The 27,175-nt window shown below is 35.6% G+C and overlaps 1 protein-coding gene across 1 annotated transcript in view; it reads left to right on the top strand.

Annotated features, from left to right (window-relative positions):
- The window catches only part of sec24d.S (SEC24 homolog D, COPII coat complex component S homeolog), a 46,773-nt gene extending 19,900 nt beyond the window's left edge, over positions 1-26,873 (top strand). Inside the window, exons 9-23 of the mRNA XM_018243369.2 lie at positions 3,629-3,767; positions 6,016-6,131; positions 6,800-6,924; positions 9,561-9,752; positions 11,545-11,638; positions 12,210-12,326; positions 13,178-13,348; positions 13,898-13,994; positions 14,201-14,346; positions 16,962-17,100; positions 19,093-19,211; positions 19,979-20,158; positions 21,583-21,774; positions 22,152-22,241; positions 24,805-26,873. Coding sequence (XP_018098858.1) covers positions 3,629-3,767; positions 6,016-6,131; positions 6,800-6,924; positions 9,561-9,752; positions 11,545-11,638; positions 12,210-12,326; positions 13,178-13,348; positions 13,898-13,994; positions 14,201-14,346; positions 16,962-17,100; positions 19,093-19,211; positions 19,979-20,158; positions 21,583-21,774; positions 22,152-22,241; positions 24,805-24,945 — 2,058 coding nt within the window. The 3' untranslated portion in view covers positions 24,946-26,873. The remainder of the gene's footprint in view (positions 1-3,628; positions 3,768-6,015; positions 6,132-6,799; positions 6,925-9,560; positions 9,753-11,544; positions 11,639-12,209; positions 12,327-13,177; positions 13,349-13,897; positions 13,995-14,200; positions 14,347-16,961; positions 17,101-19,092; positions 19,212-19,978; positions 20,159-21,582; positions 21,775-22,151; positions 22,242-24,804) is intronic.
- The last annotated feature ends 302 nt before the right edge of the window (positions 26,874-27,175 follow it).

Below are 27,175 nucleotides of genomic sequence, written 5' to 3'. Positions count from 1 at the left end.
GTATTCTGTGTGATGTTTTCTGTTTTTTACTCCATCTCAGTTCAGCTTGTTCTGGAGAAAGTATAAAGCAGCTCTTTATTTTATTTTATTAGTACAGCTTTGCTTTAATTAAGAAGAGGAAATTAAGTTTAATACAAACCTGAGGGCATACGTTATTTAACTGGAACCTCTATTGTACTGGCAATTTAGTTTTCTTTAATTCTATGTAGTTCATTGCCTCATTGTAAAGGCCAGTTAGTAAATAGATGTGTGTTTAAGTGATATTTGTAATTATGTTGGTTTAAAAAAAAAAAAATTGTTCTTCAACTTCCGCTTCTTCTTCTGTTTATTCTTAGTGCCCCTCATTTTCTAAATGCTTCTCCTCCTACAGTTTTATGGGTACAACACCCAAACTTTCCACACTTCTTCGTCCTATAGCGGAGCATGTTGCTTGTGCTTTTCTAAGCAATCCCACGACGGCACTCCGAACACCCCAATTTTTCCATTGGCTTTGACAGGGAGATTTTCAAACTGCTGCCACTCTTTTTTTGAAGCCACTATCACCAAACTTAAATCACATAGTCGTGGGGTCACCCCAAATGAAACAGCATCATTTATTGGATTTCAGTTCCTCTCAACTGTGTATTCGAACAGAAAAAATTGAGCTACAATGAAAGTAATGTAGTACTGGCAATCAATAATTAGAAAGATGGTAATAATGGTAACATTGTGTATAAAAGGCAGCTGGTGTCAGACTTGTTACAAGTGCTGCAGGTCAGTTTGTCGACCAAGAACAGCAATGCCTAGCTTTGGCATCTTAAATGAAACATATTCTATGGCATGTAGTGTTTCCTAGAACTAATCCATAGAAAACTGTGCCACTAATATAGTAAGATTCATAGCACCACCTACAGGCAGATACACGTTTTTTTTTTATTTAACCCACATTAAAAATAACTGTCACTTTTTACTTGTTTTATGTATATAATTAACATTAATGTAGTCTAACGAATGAAATACCAGTTTCAAAGCTGACATAAATTTGTGTTTTCTTTGCTGATCCTTAAGGAAGCGTGCTTCTGGGAAATGCCTTTAAATACAGTCTGCATGATACATAACATATTTAATTAGAAGTCTTCTAGGGTTTCTCGTGATCCTGTTTTCCTTCTTCATTATGGCCAGCAAAATCCAAGTGTGCTTTAAACTAGGATTCTACTTTATAGAATGGTTATAACTTATTCCGAGTCAAATATGCATGAATGTGTAAGAGGAGACTTACTTATACTTGCTGGGATCTCACCTTAAATAAAAGACAAGTCTTGGATTTTTTGCATAAGCATTGAATAAAGCATGCCTTTGTTTCTGTTTTTGAGTGCCTTACTTATACTTTCCTTCCGCTCAGCACCTGAGGACTTTGTAATATATATAGAGAGAGGGACAAATTATCCACACATTCTGTCCAAATAAGCATCAACCTTGAGGGAGATAGCTAATAGACATAGGATTGCCACCTGGCCGGTAAAATTATGGTTGATCCCAATGTTATTAATAGGGAAAAAAAGATAAATATATAGGAAGGCCGGTATTTTTTTTTCAAGAAAAGCTGACAACCTTATATAAGGTATATATAATAATATATATATATATATATATATATATATATATATATATATATATATATATATATATATATATATATATATTTATTATCTACAATATCATTGACGTATTGATGAAGGTATTAATGATACTTTCAGCTTTTTGCTAACATTCCACTACACTAAGCACATTCTTTAGAAATGCATATAGTACTACAGTTTTGTTTAGAAGCCTCTGCACTGGCTATAATAACTTAAAATACAAAAGGGTCCTTATGGCCTTCTAAGTGCTACCAGATAACAGCTGCACTTGAAATCTTAAATCCTAAATCTGGAAACTCTTTCTGTTGGCTATCTTTTAATTATTTAAATAAAGCCGGATGGCATTTGCTACATTGGTGGACCGCACTTGACCTGCATTATGTTTATCACATGTAAAATATGCATTATTCACATAACTGTTTTGTGCTTTGATTTTAATACTTGAAACATAGCACATCTCATCAGAAATCGCTTTAAAAAAATATAAAATCACTTTAATAAATGCAGAGAAATCAATACTCTCATGCAAATCTCAGATGGTTATTCTCATTCCTGCTGAGATGACAATGTTTTAAACAAAGCTGGCTAAAAAAAAAATTTATATACATTTTATTGCTTCCATATATTGACAGGTATTCATATTGAGTTGTAAATGATGCAAGATTCAGTTGTTGACACTTGCATTATCAAGTTGTGGTATGCAGAGAGAGAAATCCAATCTTAAGCTGGCCATAGATGCAAAGATCCGATCGTACGAATCATCGTACGATCGGACTTTCCCATCTCCCAGATCAGCAATGTTCTGCCCCTGACAGCAATCGTACGATATCTATGTCCAACCAAAGCAAGTGACAGTCTCCCACTGAAAATCGTACGATCGGCAATACACGCAGAGATATTATCGGCAGCCGACAGAAATTTTCTAACCTGTCCGATCGACCAAACTACCGATCTCCGCCGGACGAAAAATGTCGGGACTCTCCACACACGGTTCGAAAATCATACGAATCCTCGATTGGTACGATCAGATCTTTGCATCTATGGCCAGCTTTAGCAAATAAGTGGGTTCAAAACTTGAATACCTCTTTGAGCACTCTGCTTGATCACTTAAGAATATACAGTAGAAAGCACTCTCACACAATTGCTTTAATGCTTGTTATTAGGCTTAAGAACAGTAAAGATTGTAAAATGAGAGAAGGGATTGACAGAAACCAGATGAATTGATAGCAAAATAAAAATGTAAGTGAAAAATTATACAAAGAGATATTCATATAAAAGACAGAAAATGTTAAATGCTATACGTCAGGGCAAAATGGGGAAAAAAATATAGATGTAACAACTTTATTCAGAACAATTACTTCTTTTGAGACATCCAAATTTCCCAAGCACAGTACGTTTAGAGACTTAAGTCCTTCCAGATGTAAATTATTTGAAATCGCTTTAGATAGATTAACTACAGAAGCACATAAATTGTTAGATGGTTTCCATTATGGACATATAATATTAACATAGCTGTAGACTCTTTTTGTCAACCAATTGAGAAGAAAAATATGGCCACAGCATATTTAACAACATTGGAGACAAACATCACTGGTGATGTTGACAATAGGAACCAATCAGATCTTTGCTTTTGTTTTCAAACTTTTAGGTGACTGTTCACATTTAATTGCCGATTGGTTGCTATGAGCAACATCACCGGTGATATTTGTCTCCAGTGTTAATAAATACTCCCCTAACTATAAAACTGCAAGGCTTAAGTTGAAATACTTACTGCTGAGTTTCAAACAGTGTTTGCACCATAGCATGCGGAGCCTGGTCTGCAGCCTTTAAGAACATCATACAACCTGCTTACCGGATAACCATGTGAATAATAATCAGTTAGGTATCCGTAATCAGTTTAAAAAAAACAATATATTTTCAATTTTGAGATGCTTGCCACCATACAACTGTACATTTTCTTTGTATGGATACATTATTTTAAAATGCCTTTTTCCTTCCTTGTCTTTTAGACACCTATTTATCTTGTGAACCATGGAGAGTCTGGGCCAATCCGATGTAACCGGTGCAAAGCTTATATGTGCCCATTTATGCAGTTTATAGAAGGAGGAAGAAGATATCATTGCGGATTTTGCAGCTGTGTCAATGACGGTATACTAAACACATTTACATATCATTTTTCTACAGTATCATGCTATATATATATATATATATATATATATATATATATATATATATATATATATATATTTTTTTTTTTTTTTAAAAGTTGGCTTGGGAATTATTTTAATTTTTTATTCACATTGTACAAGATAAGAAACATGATGGCCTGAAGTCAATGCTTCAAAAACTGCCATTAAAGCCTATATTAATGATTCTCACATTTTGTTGACAGAAATGACACATATTCATAGCATCTCAGTAGTGCTTTCTAATTAAGGTGAACTGGCTTTGCACATATTCAGCTAGTCCTTCTGTGTTTTCCGGCATAGTTTCCCTGTCATGGCACTGTGGCTGGAAGCAAGAATTTTTAGGACACTACGAGCCCACACAAGTTTCCAATAAAGTCAATGCATTATCCAAGGCTAGCAGTGGCTAGCATTTGGCAACAGTCAAAGTAGTGGCAATGGAAAATGCTCTATTAGACATTGCCTTAAACACAGAAGAAGCCATAAGCCATAATCTCAAACAGTGAAATTTCAAAAACAATTTGACCACCTTCTCATGCAAACAGTAAGAATTCCATTAGTGAATTTGCAGTTATTTACTTTTATTTATTTATTTATTTTGGGGGGCAGGGTATAGTTTTTGTCATTCAAGGCAAAAACTTTTGAAATTTCACCATGGACCAAAGTATTAACAGTTTTGCAGATTTCATCTTTACTGTCCATTGCATTTTTTACCTTTAGGTAAGGCAGTTTGATGAGAGAATGAGATCTATATATGCTCCTTTTTAGCATGTGTATAAGGCACAGGGAAATCCTTCATTTCAAGCCATTGGTTGGGTGAACCATTGAATGCTATTTGACAGAATGCAGACATCAACTTGTATATGCATGCATAGAACTGGGCATTGATTTTATTATGCCATATACCACATAAATATTAGTGATTTTTTAATTTCCTTACCTTTAGTTGTGGCAGGGATACTTTGATAATTCAGTTTGCTAAGCATTTAAATCCTGTGATTGAAATGTGTTCACATATGGCAAATGAAGAGTATAAGAAACAGAGAATGGATAATTAAGGTACTGACACCACATTGATTAAACAAACTAGGATTTACAGTGATGTTTTTGCCGTGTTACATAACCCCCTGTTTTGGGATCACTCAGCATTAATGCTTTCCATTTATCAAAATAATCCTAAAACTATTTTCATTTTCTTAATTAAAAACGCCACTGTTTCTTGCCAGGGAAATTAAAGCTATTCTTTGCATCAGTCCCTCGGAGCTAATGTCATATATCCAAGTTAAAACACTTTTTTAGGGAAAGGGCAACATGATCAGGTAAATCCAAGTGAATTCTCAAGTGTAGCAGAACTTGTTCTGACACAAAGAAAACTTTGGGATTCATCCAAAATAGCAGAAACACTCACTTATGAGTCACATAAAGTGATTTTTGAACAAATATGGCATGGTATCTTCATTGAAAATGGGCTTGTCACAGCAAGATTAATGAATGTTGTAACCATGAAATCCATGGGCACATGTACTTTATTAAAACAAGGATTTTATTTCAAATTTCCATCTTCCCACCTCTTGTGATTTTTTTATTATCTGGAAACATTGAGTAAGACATATTTTGTTCATTATACAATTGCAACTCTTTCTATGAAGGATTAGGACCTTTGATAGATTTTGCAACCCTGTCTAACAACTGTTGCGTTTCAAACACCTTTAATGGACAATTCACTACAAATATATATTTATTTCTTCAGATGTTTTATACACGTTTTCCAAATCAAAGCAAATACATTTTTTTTAGCTGGAGAGCTCTCTCTCTCATGGTCAGTGTCAGCGAACCTAACAGAATCTTTTCATGTATCATTTATTAAACCTGAGAGTTCTCAGACATTCAGAGAGCTGTTGAGCCAAAACACTGGTATTGACAATCTAAAACTGCTAATATATCAGAAAGTGCTAAAATAAAAAACTAATGAACTGGAAAAGTGCTCAGAGAATATTAAATACATATAAAATGTATTATTAGTATTAATTAATCCAAAAAGGTAGTTGCTCTTGGAGCTAACTTAAGTCCTTTGTACACAAATATTAGTAAGAACTCACTTTTGTCTCCAACCTTTCTAACCCAGAGGCTTTTGTCCCTATCGTTTCTTTGTTTTTGAATCTGCTTTTTTGGTTTGTTTGTGAAATTAATTCTGGTTTATATTTCCATAGTGCCACCATTTTACTTTCAACATCTGGACCATATTGGCAGAAGGGTTGACCACTATGAAAGACCAGAGCTCTCTCTCGGATCTTATGAATATGTTGCTACATTGGATTATTGCAGAGTATGTCAATTAAGGTTTTTCATATTGTGTTGATTTTAAAGGTATTGTTCAGTATAAAAATATAAACTGGGTAAAAAGATAGGCTGTGCAAAATGTTTCTAATATAGTTTGTTAGCCAAATATGTTATGTATAAAGGCTGGAGTGACTGGATGTCTAATATAATAGCCAGAACACTACTGCTTTGCAGCTCTCTTGGTTTTCACTGATTGGTTACCTGGCAGTGACCAATCAGTGACTTGAGGGGGGGGGGCACATGGGTCATAACAGTTTGCTTTTGAATCTGAGCTGAATGCTAAGGATCAATTGCAAACTCACTGAACACTAAATGTCCCATGTGGCCCCCCTTATAGTCGCTGACTATCTCAGAGTTAGAGAGCTGAAAAGCAGGAAGTACAGTAGTATTCTGTTATGTTAGACATCCAGTCACTTCAGCCTTTACACATTGCATGCTTGGTTAACTAACTATATTTAAAACAGTTTTTATTTTGCACAGCCTATCTATTTACCCAGTTTTTATTTTTACACTGAACTGTTCCTTTAAGAAATGATGTTTCCAGCCCTATGCTCAGCTATAAGATGACATCTTAAGTTACACCAAGTTTTCATTACGTAACAATTTAATACTTGCTATCACTATGTTTATTTAACACTTTTTCATTTGTCTTAGAAAAACAAGCCTCCAAATCCACCCGTATTCATCTTCATGATAGATGTTTCCTACAATAATATAAAGAATGGTGTTGTCCGGTTAATATGCGAGGAGTTGAAGGTTCTGTTGGAGAAGCTTCCAAGGTAGACTTTATGTAATTTTCTGTTACACACATTTCATGCTGTTAATTATTATTTACATATTTCTGTTCTAAGACACATTGCAATTGTTATTTTTAATTATATACACATTCTTTATGTACAGGTGGAGTTTTAACTGCTATTTAGGCACCCCCTGATTGAAATCACTTACCTGATACCCTGGGTTAGTGCTCCTGGTAACAGAAAACAGCACTGACCTGGGGTATTTATCTGCGAGGATTGTGGCGCAATCCTCTTACTGCTTCTTCTTTGTACATGTGCGTGTTTACGCATGCTCAGTAAGTGAATAGAGAAGAGCCATCTTTTTTAACCAAATGTGCATGCGTTGGCCTGGAGGTATTAAAGAAAGAAGTGTAAGATGATCTATCATTGGTGCACACACAGGTACCCTTGGCTGGTGAAATTTTCTGTTAACAGGAGCCCCACTTTGGGGTATCAGTTAAGTAATTACAAATGCTAGGGGTGATTTAGACTTTCCTTCTCCTTTAATTACCCTAGCAACCAGACAGCATTTTGAAAGTCCAAATGGAGATGATGAGCAAAATGACAGATTGTAAATGTAAGCCAAAAAATAGGCATACCAATAAAACTGAAGTGTTGTAGACAATCTGATTTTGTTTTCTGGGTTCAGTATTTTTCCCTTTCCAGCTTGCAGCTGAAACCATTACATGTGCAAACTAGTTTGATAATTCATATACCTGACATGCTATTTGTATATACTCTTTGTAGAATTAAGTATTATTTAATTTATTACTAAAAGAAAAAAACATGTTCATTTAGTATAATACAGTATTTATATGGCAATTCTTACAAATGTGCACCATCTTTTGTTTAACAGCCAGTATAGCAATGAATGTTTAGAAATGTAGGTGCATGATGAGCTGTCCTGGAACAGATGAACTAAACAGAGAAATGGCAATTCTAGTAACATATGAAAGTCATTTAACAACAGATTATTTAAGTATCATGAACAGTTTACATGTTCAGCAGTTACACACCTTGCTTAGCCACAGATTCTACCCTTAATGATACTTCTAAGCAAAAGTCACTGAGACCAATTTTAAGAATTGTTTCTGAAAAAAATCTGTGACAAGCAGGATGGTTATGACTCTGAAATAAGTAATAAAAATGCCAATATCCAGGTTTTAAGGGGTAATCTTGTAGATAGGACCTCGGTGATGGGGTAAAACAACTTTTGTCGCATAAACTCTTCATTCACCATTGAAACATAACATTTTGTGTTTTAAACTTTTGCTTCCAACTGTTGACACAATTTAGTAAAAGTTAGATATTGTGCAGCCAAGACTTCAGTTCCCACATGATTTGCTTGTTTTTGATTAACAGAGCAGCAATTCAATAATAGGAGTATACCCTGGAAGAGAGCAAACCCTATATGCGAGTACTGCATAATTTTACTCCTTGCATATTTTGACATTGCATGCTTCTCCCATAAATGATGTATCCTGGCGAGTTGAGGCTGTCGCCTCAGGCAGCAGCGCCCCACTAGGTACCAGGGGCAGCAAAAATGCAGCTCCTGGTACTTTAAGAGCAAATTTCCGGGGGAGGGGGGGGGGCAGACTACCAAAGTGCCATAGCAGCACTGTTATTTTACAAAACAGACAAGATTATGATTTGCATGTATGCTATATAAAAATGTACCCCTTTTGATCATTGAAATCTGTACCTCTCCATAAACCTCTATATACACACACACACACAATTTTTTATTTGTAATATTACCACATTAAAACCAAATTAAACAGAACTATTAATATATTTTATATTTAAATTCAATTACAGATTTCCAAAGCAAATTTTAGGCTTGAACTCAGCAAAATTAACTGGTCACCAAGTTTATTTCTTATTACAGCCTTATCTGGATTTTTCAAGTAAAAAACCATAAATCAGTGAGCATAACATTCATCGAGAGTTTTATTCAGAGTAAATTATTAGGAGCCCCTACTCTAAATGTAAAATAGATTATGGAAAAAGATGGAAATGAAACAGAAGTAGAGGAGAGGGTATAAATCATTTCCCTCAGCACAATGAGAGTTTTGAAAGATTTAGACCTCTTAAGTTGATGTATATTTCTTCAGGGATGTCATGGTTTATGTGAGCAAGATCGACCAGATGTTATTTACCATGGTATTAAAGTCATACGTGTTTGCATTCCAGCTTTATGATGAATCTATTAGTTTCACACTCCTTCCCTTACAATCTCGAATCTGTTTGGGCACTTGGAAATTTCTAAAGCATTTAAAGTATTTGACAAATTAAACCTTTTTATGTTACTGCTAACAGAAAAACAAACCTCTGTCAGTAACATTTGGTCAGGTTCACTATATGCTTTGCCACATGGAAAAATTACAGACACATACTAAATAACATACTATATTTCATATGTACATATGGCATCCACTTTTATTTCATATGCTGTTAACATTCTTAGATATATTTATGAATGCCATTACACTTAGAATAAAATGGAATTCTATCATGGTTACATTTGGACATCTCTGTTGAGGGTATTTTCTTAACTATATATTATCAGAATTATCTGAAATTCTAATATACAACTCAGACTTACCTATAGTAAAAGGTTTTCTTTTTGTCTACAGAGAGGAGAATGCAGAATCATCGGCAATTAGGGTTGGATTTGTCACATATAACAAGGTTCTACACTTTTACAATGTCAACAGTAACCTGGCCCAACCTCAGATGATGGTGGTTACAGACACGGCTGAAGTTTTTCTTCCTCTGTTGGATGGATTTCTAGTCAACTTTAATGAATCAAAATCAGTGATTAACAAGTAATGTTATTTAAATTGAATCACGGTTTTACAAGTTAATATGTATTTAGAATTATAATGTATAAGTGTAACAAAGTAAGAGACACAGAAGTGTAATACATAGAGTAATAATAAAGAACACCTTCCTATAAATATATGCCCATGCTTTTCAAGTGTCAAGTACAGTAGTATTAATAGTATTTGAATGAAAACTTTGGGGAGCATCCAGATCATATCTTTAGCTCTTACCAGTGACTATTCAGGAAGATTAATTCCATCACCCATGAAAATTACGTTTACATTTTAATATTTAAATAAATCAGAGTTCTAATTGTCATTACACTACAGCTCCCTGAATGCTGTTAAGTCATCAATTAGACATTTCTAGTAATAAACGTTACAAAAATATCCTCAGTTAATTCAAAGCAGCCAATCATTATGCAGCATTAATTGGTCACTTCATTGATAGGAAACATATGATTGGATGCTATAAATGTCTAAACCTGGAGCAAAATGCAATATCCCAAATTCTTATCTCTATAGATTTGTAAACTCTGAACTCTCTGTATTCACTAAATCCCAGTCTTCTCTAACTTAGGATGTTTGTGTTGTTAAATCTCTAAATTCTATGCTTTATAGTCCTCTTGAGTTGTTGGGTAACCTCTTATTTGTCCACTTCTCATTTTAAAAATAAAGTAAAAAAAGTAGAATGTTTGTACTTTAACTTATGATTAGCAACTGAGATGTCACAGACTAGCCATTACTGAATAATAAATGAAAATATTGGTTGTTATATGTAGCTTTTTTATATGTTAATTTTCTCTACAATTACCCTGGACAAAGCTGAAGAAATGTAGTTCTTTTGAAGGAATAGTTCACATTTAAATTAACGTTTAGTATGATGTAGAGAGTGATATTCTGAGACAACGTTCAACTGTCTTTTGAATTATTTAACTTTTTGTTCAGCAGCTATTTGGTTGCTAGGGTACAATTTACTCTAGCAGCCAGGTAGTGGTTTGAATGAGAGACTAGAACATGAGAAGGCATGAGTAAAAGATGTGTAGTAAAAAGTAACATTAACTGTAGCCAAACAGAGCAATAGATGTTTGCCCCATTGAAAAAGTATTGGTTGAATCTAGGTGGTTACCCTTAAAATCATTGCTTTGCTTAAAGAAGTACTAAAACTTAACTATAGAAGTAGGCTGGAAATGTTTTACATTATGTTTTGGCCTTCTGTACCAGTCCAAGGCAACCAAGGCCCTTTAGCAGTAAAGATCTGTGTCTCCAAAGAAGCCTCTGTAGCTCCCCTTCTTCTTTTCTGCTGATTCACTGCACATGCTCTGTGCTGCTGTCACTTACTGAGCTTAGGGGCCCACTCACAATATACAGTACACATAGAAAAGAAATGTCACAATATAAGGCTGATTAGTAATTATAACAGATAATTACTACATGGCAGCACAGAAACCAGTACAATTAGTATCAGAATTTAATAATCAGCCTTGTAGCATCAACTTATATTACAGGCCAACCTCATTTTCTGCTTGCTAATAAGTGACACCCCCTAAGCTTAACTTCTCAACAGCTGTTCAGAGCCCACTGAGCATGTGAGTGTCACAGACACTTTACAAGATGGTGACCCCCTGTGACAATTTTGAAGTCCTGGATCATTGCTGCTATTGACAAGCTGAAACTTAAGGCTGGCGCAATAAATTCACTACATAAAATATGGCATTTGCAGCCATATTCATTTTTGGGGTTTAGTTCTCCTTTAACATGTTGTCCCACCCTAAACCAATTTCTTCTCATGCAGTTTATTGAGTCAGATCCCCGAGATGTTTGCTGATACTAATGAAAGTGAAACAGTCTTCGCTCCTGTTATCCAGGCTGGAATGGAGGCACTGAAGGTTAGAATTATCCAGTAATTTTTTAAGTTGCTGTGTTTATTTCTACTATATTAAGCAGGTGAAATAATATATATAACATTTATATATATATATATATATATATATATATATATATATATATATATATATATATATATATATATATATATATATAACTATGGACTAACATTTCGGCACTTCCAGAGTCTTGGCTCTGGAAGGGCCGAAACGTTAGTCCATAGTTCTTTAATAAATTATATATTTTTCTAAGACCTGTGAGTGCTGATCCTCTTTTCTGTTTTGTAAAATCTACTCCCTGATCGTGCACCCAGGCATATTTATTTATTTTTTCGTGTGTGTGTGTGTGCATGCTGATCTCTAGTGCTTAGTAAAGTATAAAATTTACAATGTATGTGGAGCCCTCAGTATTTATGAGTTTATTATCATCATCAGCAATTATTTATATAGTGCCAGAAAGCTAGTCTCTTTATATTACTATGTTATGAAATACAAATAATGTCACATTTTACAATATTTTCTCTAGTTATTATGGCCCTGACATGTTGAACTTTATTTTTTTTAACCCAAACAGGCATCGGAATGTGTGGGCAAGCTTTTTATCTTTCAATCATCCCTACCAACTGCAGAGGCACCTGGGAAGTTAAGAAACAGAGACGATCGGAAGCTAATAAATACTGACAAAGAAAAGGTACTGATCAAGAGCAGAGCAGTGTAATGAAACATCTTTAAACTTACCAGTACAGGATATATACAGTGGTTCTATAATCTGTATATAGAATCATTATAAACAGTTGTTTTGTATGTAATGAGAAAATAAAACATGAAACTAGGAGATTGCTAATGGAAATGCTTTCTGGTACATAGATGGTCATAATGTGCCAGATATGAGGGGAGCAAATAATAATTGCAAGTATTTGTGAGTCATATCAATATATCAATAATATGTTGATTTGATTAGGCTGTATCAGAGAATTTAATTGGTAGCTGTGGCCCACAGTTCATCATCGTACAGCACCCGTTAGCTTATGTACATTTATTCATCTGAGCTCAGTCAGAGATATTCAGAGAATATTCAAGGAACTTCTATAGGATCCCTGAATTAACTGATAATTTCCTTAGAAGCATAGGATGATGAATAACAAGAAAATAATGGTTTTATGTAATAAAAGAAACTATGTTTGTGTTTTCCCAGGTGCAGTTACCTATAGCAATCATCAACTGATTTAGTGGTCAGACGTTTAAATGCAAATATCTATTGTTTATTGCACCTATGGGTTATGTAATTTAGGGGGGTGGTGCATACAAAATGACTTTCCCTAACTATGAAGACATGGACTATGCGTTTCAAAACTGCTGTGCAAATGGGGCTCTAGTAAAATTTCCATTAACAGTACCCTTGCACAAGCCATGCTTAAGAATCTGGGTCAGAAAAGAATAGACTTTTACTACTGGGTTTGCTTTGAATGTGAGTTTTAAAAACAAAATATTGGACCCGATCACAAGGTTTGGCCATAACGTGTTTATCTTGTCTCCTCATAGACTCTTTTCATGCCCCAGAGTAATGTTTATGAAAACCTGGCCAAGGAATGTGTGGCCAGTGGATGCTGTGTCGATCTCTTCCTTTTTCCTAACCAGCATGTGGATATAGCCTCCATGGGAATTGTGACAATGCAAACAGGAGGCACCCTTTATAAATACAGTCAATTTCAGGTAAGGGAATTACTGAAAACACAAGGTGCTTCGTTGAGGGAATGCATAGGGACCTATGTAAGTTTTCATGAGAGGGCTGCATCAGTGGGCTATGGGACTATGGGATTTTCTACCTGCCTGACACATATCTAGGTAATTCTGGGCAGATATGAATTGGGTAGGCCATTAGTTTGCCTATTGCATAGACTAAAAGATGATCTGGAGGTGCTGAACAATTAAAATCAGTCTCTGTATGGCCAGTTTTAGGCCCAAAATCATGCCATTATTTAGCACCTGGTTGGTTGCACATAACCTATTAAGTCAATGGGACAACTCAAGGTGGCAAAAAACTGCTTAAAAAGTTTTAAAAATATATCACTGTGTCTGTAATCATGCTATGTTGACAATAATCAACAGCAATCCATATTAATATTGTAGGCCTAACATGAACATTTCATGAACAAAATGTTTAACGTTACTCAGCATCTGCATGGAGGATTTGTTGCATTTCAGTGCCATCTGCTGGTGAAGGCTTAATTTTCTGATTTTATTTTTATCCTACATTTTCAGGTGCACACAGATGGTCAGCAATTTATAAGTGATCTTAGGAAAGATATTGAAAAACGAATAGGATTTGATGCAATCATGAGAGTTCGCACAAGCACAGGTAAACTAGAAAAAAGTGGGCCATATGTGAGATTGCACCTTTCCATAACCTTTTCCAAAAATAATCAATATAGAAGTTTCAATAGCTTACATTTTCTTTCATGTCATGCAGCTGACATTCTGGTAAGATAACTCGGACACAGTGTAGTATCTTTGTAAATAAGTAATACATGCATGTCGCAGTTATATATTGTTGGGTCTCCTTAGGTTTCAGGGCTACAGATTTCTTCGGAGGAATCTACATGAGCAATACTTCTGATGTAGAAATGGCTGGTGTGGATTGTGACAAGGCAGTCACTGTGGAGTTTAAGCATGATGATAAACTCAATGAGGACACTGGAGCTGTAATACAGGTATATTTACATTAATACCTTACCGCATGTCTGACTTAATGCGAATAACTATATGTAGAAACTGTTTTTATGCAAGTGTGTGCATATGTTAGAGAAATAAAGTCACTTATTCAACTGTGTCGGAAAATAAGTTTGTAACTAAACAGGGATTGTCATCCTTACCCTTCCTGAGGTAATGACATAAAACATAAGGTATGTATCAACCCAAAAATATTTTTAGAAATGAATTGAATTTTTTTTTTTGCCTTTTCCCATCAATGAGGCAATATTATATTATAATTCTTATACTGTCCGTATCTAAATTAGGAAAATAAGAGGCCCTTTAGGTCTGGGAGCTGTTAGTAGTACAGATGGTTGAACCTGCAAGACATTTGCAGCCTAAAGCAATTATGTAAGCCCCTTTTAAATATGTATGGGGATGTTTTAGATAAATCAAGACAGGATGGTAACAATTTCACATATTCAAGGAGATTGACATTATATACACATTTAGAAAAACAAACCATATGGTGGTACCTTGGACCTCAAGATCCAAGGTGCATCTGCACAGAAAAGTTGGAATAATTAAAGGGGCTGTTCACCTTCCAAACTCTTTTTTTCAATTCAGTTGTTTTCAGATTGTTCACTATAAACAATTCAATTGGTTTCCTTCTTTTGTTTTTTACCGTTTCCCCAAAAATGTAATGATCCTGGTGTTTCAGCAGCTTAGTGATCCAGGAACATTCTGAACTGTTACAATTTGCTTCATTTAGTTTATACATTTCTCAGCCATGTCTGTGGAATATTAGTTTCATTAAAGGTAGTAGTTAGAATTGCTACAATAGTTGCTAAGGGATTCTGCTCAGCAGGACCAAAGATAACAAATGTATCATAATAATAATTATTATAATAATTTTTTTATGATCGAAACTGTCAAATTCAACTGGGGAGTTATTGAAATTCGATTCGAGTTTTTTAAAAAAAATTTGAATTTGATTTTCGAGATTTCTCATACTCTGGCCCTTTAAGAACTCAAATTCAACTATTCACCACCTATAACATGCCGAATTTTTGTTTAAGTCAATGGGAGACATCCAGGGATCAATTTGGTGTAGTTTGCAGCCTTCCTGACGTTGGAATTTTTTTTTGGAGAAAAAACTCAAATTCGATACGAGTTTTCGGGTCAATTTAATCCATATGAGTTTGAAAATTTCTTTTTTTTAATACATTTTGATTGGTCGAGTTTCTGGGAGTTAAGGGGAGTTTTTAATAACTCACATGTATTCAAAATTCAACCTTTGATAAATGTGCCTCTAAATGTATCAATTTAGAGCAGTTAAAGGAGTTGGCGACAACCCCCAGAGCTGCTTTAGAAGGTGAAAAATTAAGCTTTACATTTCAATATTTAAAATTAATTGTAAAAAGTATTTATTTCTGGTGAATAATCTGAAACCAACTGAACTGAAAAAAGTGATCGAGGTGAACAACCCCTTTAAGCCATATTTTACTAATTGGAAAGCTACAAGATAGTAACAGATTACTGCCATGTTTTTTTTGCCAGACACATTAAATTTGGCACTATAGTGAATAGCTGGAGAGCTACAACATCCCAGGATTGAATAAAGCCAAAATGTTGTTCTATCACTTTTACACCTGTGTTAGTGCTCTCTTTTCAATTAGGTCACACCAGCAGACCAATATTAAAACTTGAAACAACGTAGAATAGGATAGGAGCACACAAACCATGTGATCCGAAACATGGTGTTACCAAAATAAAAGTTGTTTGCAGCAGAGTCTGCGGATTGCGTGCTCCATCCGGTTCTGCGTTATTTCAAGTTTTAACATCCCAGGTTTAACTATGAGGACTCTGTAAACATTTTACATTATCCATTTGCTGTTTATTAACAAATTTGCATCGATCCAGTTCACATTTCATACAAAGTAGACATTACAAATAAGTACCCATTTGTTTATTACTTAATATGCAAAAGCCAACTTGTCCTATACATTTCCAAGAGGGGAAGTCTCCACCCATTGCTTTTGCTGAAGAGTAAATTAGATTTGTCCTGCCATGGGGGTTGGTGAGTTAGTAGCCGGTGAGCAGAGAATTACACCTGGGTCAGTGAAAGCTGCACTACAGACATGTGATGAAAGAGCCGCTGTGTTTATTGTCTCTGTTGTGAATACTCTGTTGTTGCTAAACTGGGGAAAACAGCTGCAGTTATTCTGTGGGCAAGCAAAAATATACAGCACTACAAAGTCAATTAATTCTAACTAGCTTATAGTTTTAGTGTAATCATTTACATTAAAGAAAAACATTTTGCATGGCACATAACATTTATCTGCAGGAGGATTACTGTTAACTGATCTGAGCCTAAAACAAGACCTCATTTTGGGGCATTATTGTTCCCTTTAAAAGCTATGTAATGACTGGCATTGTAGTACATCTAATACTATCTGCCTTTTTAGTAGTTTTGGTATACAAGTAGCAGTTTGTGTAGGGTATTTTATATATATATATATATATATATATATATATATATATATATATATATATATATAATACAGTATATTAATATATATATATGTGTGTGTGTTTGTTTCATGCACTATTTACACTTTGTGTTTTATTTCAGTGCGCATTATTGTACACAACTATCAGTGGTCAAAGACGCCTTCTTATCCATAATATCAGTCTCAGCTGTAGCTCTCAGATGGCAGATATCTACAAGAGCTGTGAAACAGATGTCCTCATAAACTTCTTTGCTAAATCAGGTAAGGCTCCCAAAAGGTTTTACTGGCAATGCCTGCCATCATTCTGGTGGGTTGTGTTGGTGTAGTTTCGAAAAAAAAACAAAAAAAAAAAACACTGCTATATGAGCATATTAAAACACATAACCTTTATAAACATTACCAGGCTATGAGATGTGCATTAGAGACAGTGACTACAAGCTTAACCCACAACAAATTCTTTATTTTAATGATTTTAAAAGGACATATAGTAATAAAATGCTGTAGTATCTCCCTCCCTTGACAATACTTGTTTTTTAATCCATGTAGAATACTAAATTATACTTTAAAATTGAGGGAATTTATATTATGGCCTTCTAGCCATAATTGTTACTGCAGAACAGATGCCCATGTAAGAGTCTTAAGAAGCATTCAGTACTCTATAGTTGCCTAAATTATAGAGATGCTTAAACACCTTATCCCAAGTCTCAACAGCCGTGTTTCATTCTTGTCATTACATATGATAGTAGTTTGGAAGACAAGCTTAAAATATGTATTTGTAGTAGCTATTGGCAAATACTTCACAAGGTTTATTTGACACGCTTTATGGTTGAGTGTACAAGAATCAACTTGGGCCCTACTCAGCACATTAATGCTTTACTGCCATACACAGTAGCATTGTATCAATTTGTATGCTGCTCTTAACCAGATATGGCATGATATTTATTTTGCTTTTACTGAAATTAGGGATATTTGCACACATATGTAGATTTGTTCTGATTTCAGTCATGCGCCAAGTTAGACGTTCCATATGAAGGGAGTCTACTGGGAGAGTTAAGGCTTAAAACGGTATGCATATTATAATATATGTTATGTTACATATTGGCACTCATGTATGCAGAAGAAATTAAAGCCTGGATGCATCCTCAAGGACAGAAGTAACGGGAGACAGAAGGTAGTTTGCACTCTCAGCAAAATTTTTCCTCCAGAAATAAAATTTCACTTTGCACATCTCCTATATTTTATAGTACAAGATTTACATCTATCATTAAAAAAAAAATTTTGGTCAAAACTCTCAGATTCGAATTGTGAATTTTCCAAACTTGGTTTGGGTTTTAATTTGAATTCTGATTTCGAGATTTATCATACTCTGGTTCTTTAAGAAATCAAATTTGACTATTTGCCACCTTAAACCTGCCGAATTTCTGTACAAGTCAATGGGAGATGTCCAGGGATCAATTTGGTGATGTTTGCAGCCTTCCTGACATTCAAAATCAAATTAAGTTTTTTTTTTCAGCCTATTGGGTTTATTCGATTTGTCCGAGCTGTGAAAATTAGATTTTATTAATAAATTTCGATTGGTCGAATTTCATGTTTATGGGAGTTTTAAAAAAAAAAAACTCACGTGAATTCGAAATTCGACCCTTGATAAATGTGCCTCATAGTGGGTGTGTATTTATATGCCTGAATATTGCATTTTCAAATGAATTGAAAAAAAAGTAGATTATTCATGTCTTTCCATTTCTTATGGTTTCTGTTGAAATAGAGCTGACAAGTATTGCTGGAAGTTGTAGTTTTCCAACAGCCAAGCTTGGATATGCCTGCTCTGTTTTAAAAAATGCCTTTACTTTCCCATGCGCTTACATATCACACTACAGTATAAAATGTACTGCAAACCCTTGAAGGCCATTTTCATAGATGCAATTTACAAGAAGATGGACAGCCACAGTGATAAGCCTATAATGGGACTCTGAGGGCAACAGAGGTGTCTCCTTTGGCAGGATTATGAACATGATTACCTACAGAAACCAGCTTATTATTTTTAAATGCTATTGTTTATTGTTCATGTTGGAACATATATTGTCTGCAAACCTGCCAGGATATTAGACTCAGCTGCTGAGATAGAATACAAATAAGGTAATAAACTGAATCTGAATTGCATTGTGCCATAATGATACTGTTGTCCTCCAGTGAGATTGTTTATAAAACCTGATTTGCTAAACCTTTTAAATATGCTGTGTTGTTTTTTCTCTGTAGCATACAAAGCAGTGCTTCACCATCCTCTGAAGTCCGTTCGTGATGTGTTGATTAGTCAGACGGCACACATGCTGGCATGCTACAGAAAGAATTGTGCCAGTCCTTCAGCTGTCAGTCAGGTGAGCATTTTCATTAGACTGATCTAAGGGCATTTCTTAGTGTGTCTTACATTGTGCAGCTGCTACTCTTGAATGAAACATGTCACATCCAAGTGCATTAGCCATAGGCTCCTGTTTGACCCACTGACTCAATCTACCATCCCCATTATAAGTATATGACCTGAGATCACCTCATGACAGGCAGTGAAGGAGAATCAGGCTTAAATGAACCTGAATAACAGCCTTTGGATCAGTTGTGTTTTATTTTCCCCTCTTTCTCTCTCTTTCTCTCTCTCTCTCAGTTTCAGTTTTTTTTAAATTACACTTGCTAATACAGGTATTGGACCTATTTTCCAGAATGCTTGGGACCTGAGGTTTTCCGTATAACAGATCTTTTCTTAATTTGGATCTTCATACCTTAAGTCTACTAGAAAATCATTTAAACATTAAATAAATCCAATAGGCTGGTTTTGCTTCCAATAAGGATTAATTATATCTTAGTTTGGATCAAGTACAAGGTACTGTTTTATTATTACAGAGAAAAAGGAAATGATTTTTAAAAATTTGGATTATTTGGATAAAATGGGGTCTATGGGAGACGGCATTTGCGTAATTCGGAGTATTCTGGATAACGGGTTTCTGGATAACACATCCCATAACTTTACTTAAAAACACTAAATTAATTTTGTTCAGTAATGACATGCCAACTTTATAATGTCTAGAAAGTCATGCATTTGTGCAGATGTTCCAGTAAAAAAAAATCAACTCTGGAATGTCTTATTTTTCAGCTCATCCTTCCAGACTCCATGAAACTGCTCCCTGTATATATGAACTGCTTGTTAAAAAATGAGGTGCTGATTGGCAGTCCTGAAGTTCCCACCGATGAACGAGTATTTCAAAGACAGCTTGTTATGTGCATGGACGTGGCAAGTTCTCAACTGTTCTTCTACCCACAGCTTCTACCAATAGTAAGTGAGACCAGGGACTCTTTGAAGAAAGAATATGCTGCACATAGGAAAAGAGTATTACCATGCACAAGTAAGACAATACAATACAATAAGGCATTACAGTAAAAGACATATGCATATGTGAACACTAAAAGCTTTTTTTTGTGAGAACTAAAGCTTTCCCAAAGAAGTAGCAAAAAATAGCGTATTATGTTTTGTGCTTCTGTACCAGCCCAAGGTAACCACAGCCCTTTACCAGGGAAGATCTGTGTCTCCAAAGATGCCCCAGTAGCTCCCCATCTTCTTTTCTGCTAATTCACTGCACATGCTCTGTGCTGCTGTCACTTACTGAACTTAGGGATATAAATACATTACAATATACATTACACATGGAATAAAAATGTAACATAAGGCTGATTAGTAATTAATACAGATAATTAATACATGGCAGCACAGAAATCAGTGCAACTAGCATCAGAATTTAATAATCAACCCTGAAACATCATCTTATATTACAGGCCAAACTAATGTCTGCTTGATAATTTGTGAAGACCCCTAAGCTTAGCTTCTCAACAGCTGCTCAGAGCCCACTAGTATGTGAGTGTCATAGACACTTTCCCAGATGGTGACCCCCTGTGATAAATTTGAAGTCCTGGATCATTGCCGCTATTGAGAAGCTGACACTTTAGGATGATGCAATCAGTTAATTATATAAAATATGGCATTTTTAGCCACATTCATTTAGTTCTCCTTTAAGGAAGAAATGGTTCTTTCCTTTTTAAGTGGCCAAAAGCTTGGTTGCTACCTAAATTAGCATCTTTGTGCTCTGCATTGGGCAAGATATGACTAAAACATCCCCTTACTGCTATACTAGAATTGCAAGAAACAGTCTCACAGAGGTAGTTTGAACAAATCAATGTATTTTCAGAGGTTAGAATTCGGGTAGTGTAGAGACTGCAACAGCAACCAGACACAGAACCCTAAATGATACCTGATGGCACTTGCTAGTACTTGCGTAGAGTGTCAATGGTTGCAGCTAATAAACTGGCAAGCTAATGTTCTTATTACTGCTGTGCACATCGGAAGAGACTCCACCCCCTCTAAAAAACGCATGCGCTCATAAATGAGCCCCACTGACAGGTAGCATCTGGATGATGTAATATGTGCAGCATCACATTGCATCTTCTTGTTTCATGTACCGTATGTATATATTTATACATATTATATTTTTATTTATAAAGCTTGTTTATTGTGCATGTTCAGGAATCATAGAAAAGCACCCCTGGATTTATTGAAATTGTTCATATAGCTAAAAATTAATGTTTGGGATTAGCAGATACAGTATTACTGCATCGATATGTTAATGTTTTCTTCTATGATTACTATCAAGTGCATGGAACTGTCTGGTCATAATACAAATATGTGTGTTTTTGTTTCGCATGTAGCACACTATTGATGTAAAGAATGACTCCATCCCCACACCGGTGCGCTGCTCTGAGGAACGCTTATCTGAGGGTGGGATATTCCTGCTGGCCAATGGTATAAATATGTACATGTGGCTGGGTTTGAATTCCCCTCCAGAGTTCATCCAAGGGATTTTTAATGTGCCTTCCTTTGCGCATATCACACCAGAAGCTGTAAGTTGTTCCCATTCGCATTGTTTACTAGCTGCCTGGAAGTAGCATAATTCAATATACAGTATAATATGATTTAAAATGTGGGGTTTGATTTATTTTTTTTTATACTGGGATTTTCTTAGAATGTCTGTTTGTGAGAAAGTCTACACATACTAACATAATATATTTTCTCACAGGAAACATAGTTCAGAAATCTTAGTAAGTTGCTCAATAAAGTTAAGACTAAAAAAAACTTGTATAATTTTTCTAGTATCTATGAGACTTTTTATTTTGCAGCAATGCACATTAGAGGCATTATATTCAAAGGTTACAGAGTTTTTAATTCCTAGGGATCACACAAGTTCTTCTCATTTCAAACTATTCTTTTATATTTCCAGACTTCTCTTCCGACAGTGGACAGCCCCCATTCTAAAAAACTGAGGTCAATTATGGAAGCCGTTCAGAAGAAATGTCCATACTCTATGAAGGTACCACATACAATCACAATACAGAATAAAAATAGCCAGGCTATAAGAATATAACCCATTATCCAGAAAGCTCAGAAATACAGAAAGGCTGTTTCCCATTTTGTCCAATTAATCCAAATGTTTAAAAATGATTTCCTTTTTCTCTGTAGTAATAATAAAACAGTACCTTGTACTTGATCCAAACAAAGATATAGTTAATCCTTATTGGAAGCAAAACCAGACTATTGGGTTTATGCAACGTTTATCAGATTTATATGAAGATCCAAATTACAGAAAGATCCATTTTCCGGAAAACCCCAGGTCCCAAGCCTTCTAAATAACAGGTCTCATACCTGTACATGAAACCAAAGAATTATGTCCTACGCTTTGCTAATTTTAGGGGCCGATTCACTAACTTCGAGTGAAGGATTTGAAGGTAAAAAACCTCGAATTTCGAAGTTTTTTTTGGGCTACTTCGACCTTCGACTACGACTTCGAATCGAACTATTCGAAGTAAAAATCGTTCGACTATTCGACCATTCGATAGTCGAAGTACTGTCTCTTTAAAAAAAACTTCGACCCCCTAGTTCGCCATCTAAAAGCTACCGAAGTCAATGTTAGCTTATGGGGAAGGTCCCCATAGGCTTGGCTAACTTTTTTTGATCCTTCGATCGTTGGATTAAAATCCTTCGAATCGTTCGATTCGAAGGATTTTATCGTTCGATCGAAGGAATTATCCTTCGATCGTTCGATCGAACTATCTGCGCTAAATCCTTCGACTTCAATATTCAAAGGATTTTAATTAACCCTCGATATTCGACCCATAGTGAATCGGCCCCTTAAAGGAAAACTATACCCCCAAAATGAATACTTAAGCAACAGATAGTTTATATCAAATTGAATGACATATTAAAGAATCTTACCAAACTGGAATATATATTTACATAAATATTGCCCTTTTACATCTCTTGCCTTGAGCCACCATTTCGTGACTCTATCTGTGCTGCCTCAGAGATCACCTGACCAGAAATACTACAACTCTAACTGTAACAGGAAGAAGTGAGGAAGCAAAAGGCAGAACTCTGTCTGTTAATTGGCTCTTGTGACCTTACATGTGGTTTGTATGTGTGCACAGTAAATCGTACAATCCCAGGGGGCGGCCCTTATTTTTTAAAATGGCAATTTTCTCTTTATGATTACCCAATGGCACATACTACTATAAAGTATATTATTATGATAATGGTTCATTTACATGAGGCAGGGTTTTACACATGAGCTGTTTTACTCAGTATCTTATAATAGAGACCTACATTGTTTGGGGGTATAGTTTTCCTTTAATGTTCATATTTACCAATAATATGATGCCTTTTTGGGTAAATGTCAGGACCAGAACTATTACAATGCCAATGTATTCTGTAATGGCAATTAGGGATGTAGCGAACTGTTCGCCGGCGAACTAGTTCGCGCGAACTTCGACTGTTCGCGTCCGCCGCAAGTTCGCGAACGTCGCGCGACGTTCGCCAATAGGCGTTCGCGTCAAAATCGTTCGACCATTCGATCGCTAAAATCGAACGATTTTCGTTCGATTCGAACGAAAATCGTTCGATCGAACGATTAAAATCCTTCGATCGTTCGAATCGAACGATTTTCGGATGTTCGAAGTTCGCGAACAGTTCGCGAACTGTTCGCATTTTTTGCCGGTGTTCGCGAACGGCGTTCGCGAACACATACTCGACGGTTCGCTACATCCCTAATGGCAATATGCTGGCATTCTGAGATATTCAGAAGTGTCCATGATATGTAGAACTGATCCTGTTTGATTCCTGTTTCATAGATTCATTGGGGTATATTTATCAAAGAGTGAAGTTAAAGATCACCACAGTCCACAGGAGTGAAATAACACCTATTTTTAAAGGCGTATTTATCAATGGGTGAAAGTTACAGTTTGCCTTTTGATAAATACGCCTTTAAAAACCCCAGACTTTTGGTTCAGCAGCTCTCCAGTTTGGTATTTCTTCAGCTATCTGGTTGCTAGGCAGTGATTTGAATGAGAAACTGGAATATGAAGGGACCTGAATATAAAGATAAGCAATACAACTAACAATAATAATACAATTGTAGCCTCACAGGACAATAGTTTTTTGCTGCTGAGGTCACTGTCCCTCATCTGAAAGCTGGAAAGATGTATAAGATTAATTTAATAACTATAAAAGATAAAAAAGGAAGACCAATTGCTAGTTGCTACAAGGAAATAGCACTAAGTACATTCTAAAACCAAAAGTTATGCAACGACATGCAACTGTAAGGCCCTGCATTTTCTTTGTGCTATACCTGTCCAGCCTGATGAATATGGACTGAATATGATATGATCATTCTGCCAGTACAACAAACAGTAGGATGCAGCAATAAGCCATTGTGTGGGATACAAATAATAAATGAACCAATATTTTGTAGCCAGCTTATAGCGGTTGGGAGGAACTGGGAGTTTTCGATAGCAGCTAAAGGGTATTGAGTTGCACATGGCAGTTACACAAAGTGAGGATACTAAAAAATAACCCCCTATGTTTATGTTTTTCTCTTGCAGCTTATCCTTGTGAAGCAGAAGGACAAGGCTGAGATGGGCTTACGGCAGTTGCTGGTAGAAGACAAAGGTCTATTAGGGGGAACTTCATACATGGATTTCCTCTGTTGTGTGCACAAAGAGATCCGTCAGCTTCTTACCTAACTACTATGCAGAACCTTCCACAAACCAATAGAGATAACTTGAGAAAATCCATGTGATACCAAAGCCTGATCTGCAGTTCTTAGTCTGGTTTAGTTTATGCATGCTTTAATTCAACGAGAAATAAGAGACTCAGGTAAACGTTAAACAAATGATTTCAGTTTGCAGATGAGCAGGAGACTCCGACATGATCTGTTATATCAGTCAGAACCGGTTCACTGTGAACATTCTTTGTGGAAAAAAAAGACACAGACTGTGTGCTTGAATATTCCATCCTATCCATCCATGATGCCATTAATCATTTCTGTATAGAGCAAATATGTATGTTTTAGGTATTGCATTCAATCCACAAATTCAAAAAAACAAGTGAAAGGTGCATCATATTTATAGCTGTACTAAAGATGCCTCTCCTTAGAAGATACAAGATAATAATATCCTATACAATGGGCTGTGATGACAATATGGTGCATATAAATTATGCTCTTTAAACAGGTTATCTAAAAAAGAAAATAATATTCTGAACGTAATATTTCCAAACTGCATGGCAGTAATACTTGGTGCCTTTCTACAGACTTGACACAATAACCTGAGTGATCTTGTCCGTTCAGTGCCTGTACACAAATCCAGCCTGTTTTCATACTGTATATCTGTTTCTCTGTTCTAAACATATTTGTTATAAACCTGAATAGTAACCCGGGTACTGTTAAATGATCTGTTCATGAATTCCGATTCAGATATAATCTCAGCAAATTTATTTTAATGGTGCCAGCCAGATAAATAAGATCTTTCCATTAGGGTAACATAGGAGTGTTTTCATACAGAATGACCTGAGGTACAGTGAATTGTGTGGGGGTGAGTATGTGATTGATCCTAACTCCTGCATGGTGGCTATGGGGTTCCTAAGATATATTTAAAAAAAAAAAACCTCATGTCTAGGGGCTCTACAATTCAAGTAAAGTCTTTTCCTGTGACACATGAATGTTTTATTGTTTGCAGAATTGGTGGTTTGATATGGAAATCTTACCCCATATCAACAGAGGTTTCTTAAGGCGAAAATGAATAAAATATTCATATTTAATTGAAAGAATCTAAGCACACCTTGTGGCACAACTTCTCTATAGTCATGCAGTACCTGTGCGTTCCATGTCCAGCCCTCAGTATTATTTATTTGTCTACTTTGAAGGATTCCCCCCATGTGAGAATGATTCTTAGTGGAAATGTTGTGGCAAGCACTAGAGTGAAGTTTGTGCATCAGATTTTAGAAGATGCAATATAAATGATTCTCTCTGTGCAGAATAGCCTGTTCCCCTATGACTGAAAACTAGTAAAATAAAGAAGAGGGAAACGCTCAGTGTAAAAAGGGTGTTTGGCTTTATATGGTTATTTCCCTCCTTCTGCTGCAGAGCATCTGCACCTTGACTGCAATATGTTGAATGCAGAGCAAAGACGGGTATTGTCAAGGTAATGCTCTGCAGCAGAAGCAGGAAATGAGTGTAGATGGGTTAATTATATATTTTATTACTCTGTTGCTTCATATTGTTTTTCTGTTTATACTATAAGGCTCTATCACTTTGTAACCCTTTTACTTCAAGTACAGTTCAGCACACCTTGCCCCTAGTTTGTACCTCTGTTTCTGGAGGTGTGAATAATGCTCATCTTCTGGAGTAAAATAATAAAAAAAAAGAAAGATTGCCTTATTTGAACAGTACTTTAGTGTATCTAGCTGCTTTAACATTTGAGGGGGTCAGGAGATTGGGAGATAAAGGGACTACAGGTAAAATAAATGCACACAAAGATTATCCATGAATGAAAGACTGTAGTGTTATGTGTAGAAATGGATGTTGCCTTGCAGTTTTACCTAATGTGCACTGTTATCTACATCTCAAATATCATTCCAATGTAAATATTAAAAAGCAGAGTCACAAAATAAATTGCATTGGTCTTGGTATCTATGAAGTAAAAAAAGATGATCCCTTACAGCAGCAAGAGACACAAACACAAGAGGCCTCTAAAGAGCAGAAGGTGAGTTCATTAAAGGAATGGTGCTTGTTGCTGTTCCACTGTCCAGTGTTAATAATGTCTAAGCTGAATATACTGTGACCAGAGGGAAGAGGAATATGCATAGAATTATGGTAGTGGAAGTGTCACCAAGAAAAGTAGTGTTGCTTCCCTGAATAGGACTGGGAGGAGGAAACTGGGAGACATAAGGAAGGGAAGAGATAATGAGCATTGC

The sequence above is a fragment of the Xenopus laevis genome, chromosome 1S, assembly GCF_017654675.1.
Source record: "Xenopus laevis strain J_2021 chromosome 1S, Xenopus_laevis_v10.1, whole genome shotgun sequence".
Taxonomy (NCBI): domain Eukaryota; kingdom Metazoa; phylum Chordata; class Amphibia; order Anura; family Pipidae; genus Xenopus; species Xenopus laevis.
The sequence above is the reverse complement of the archived record's forward strand: the minus strand, read 5'-3'. Positions and strand labels throughout refer to the sequence as shown.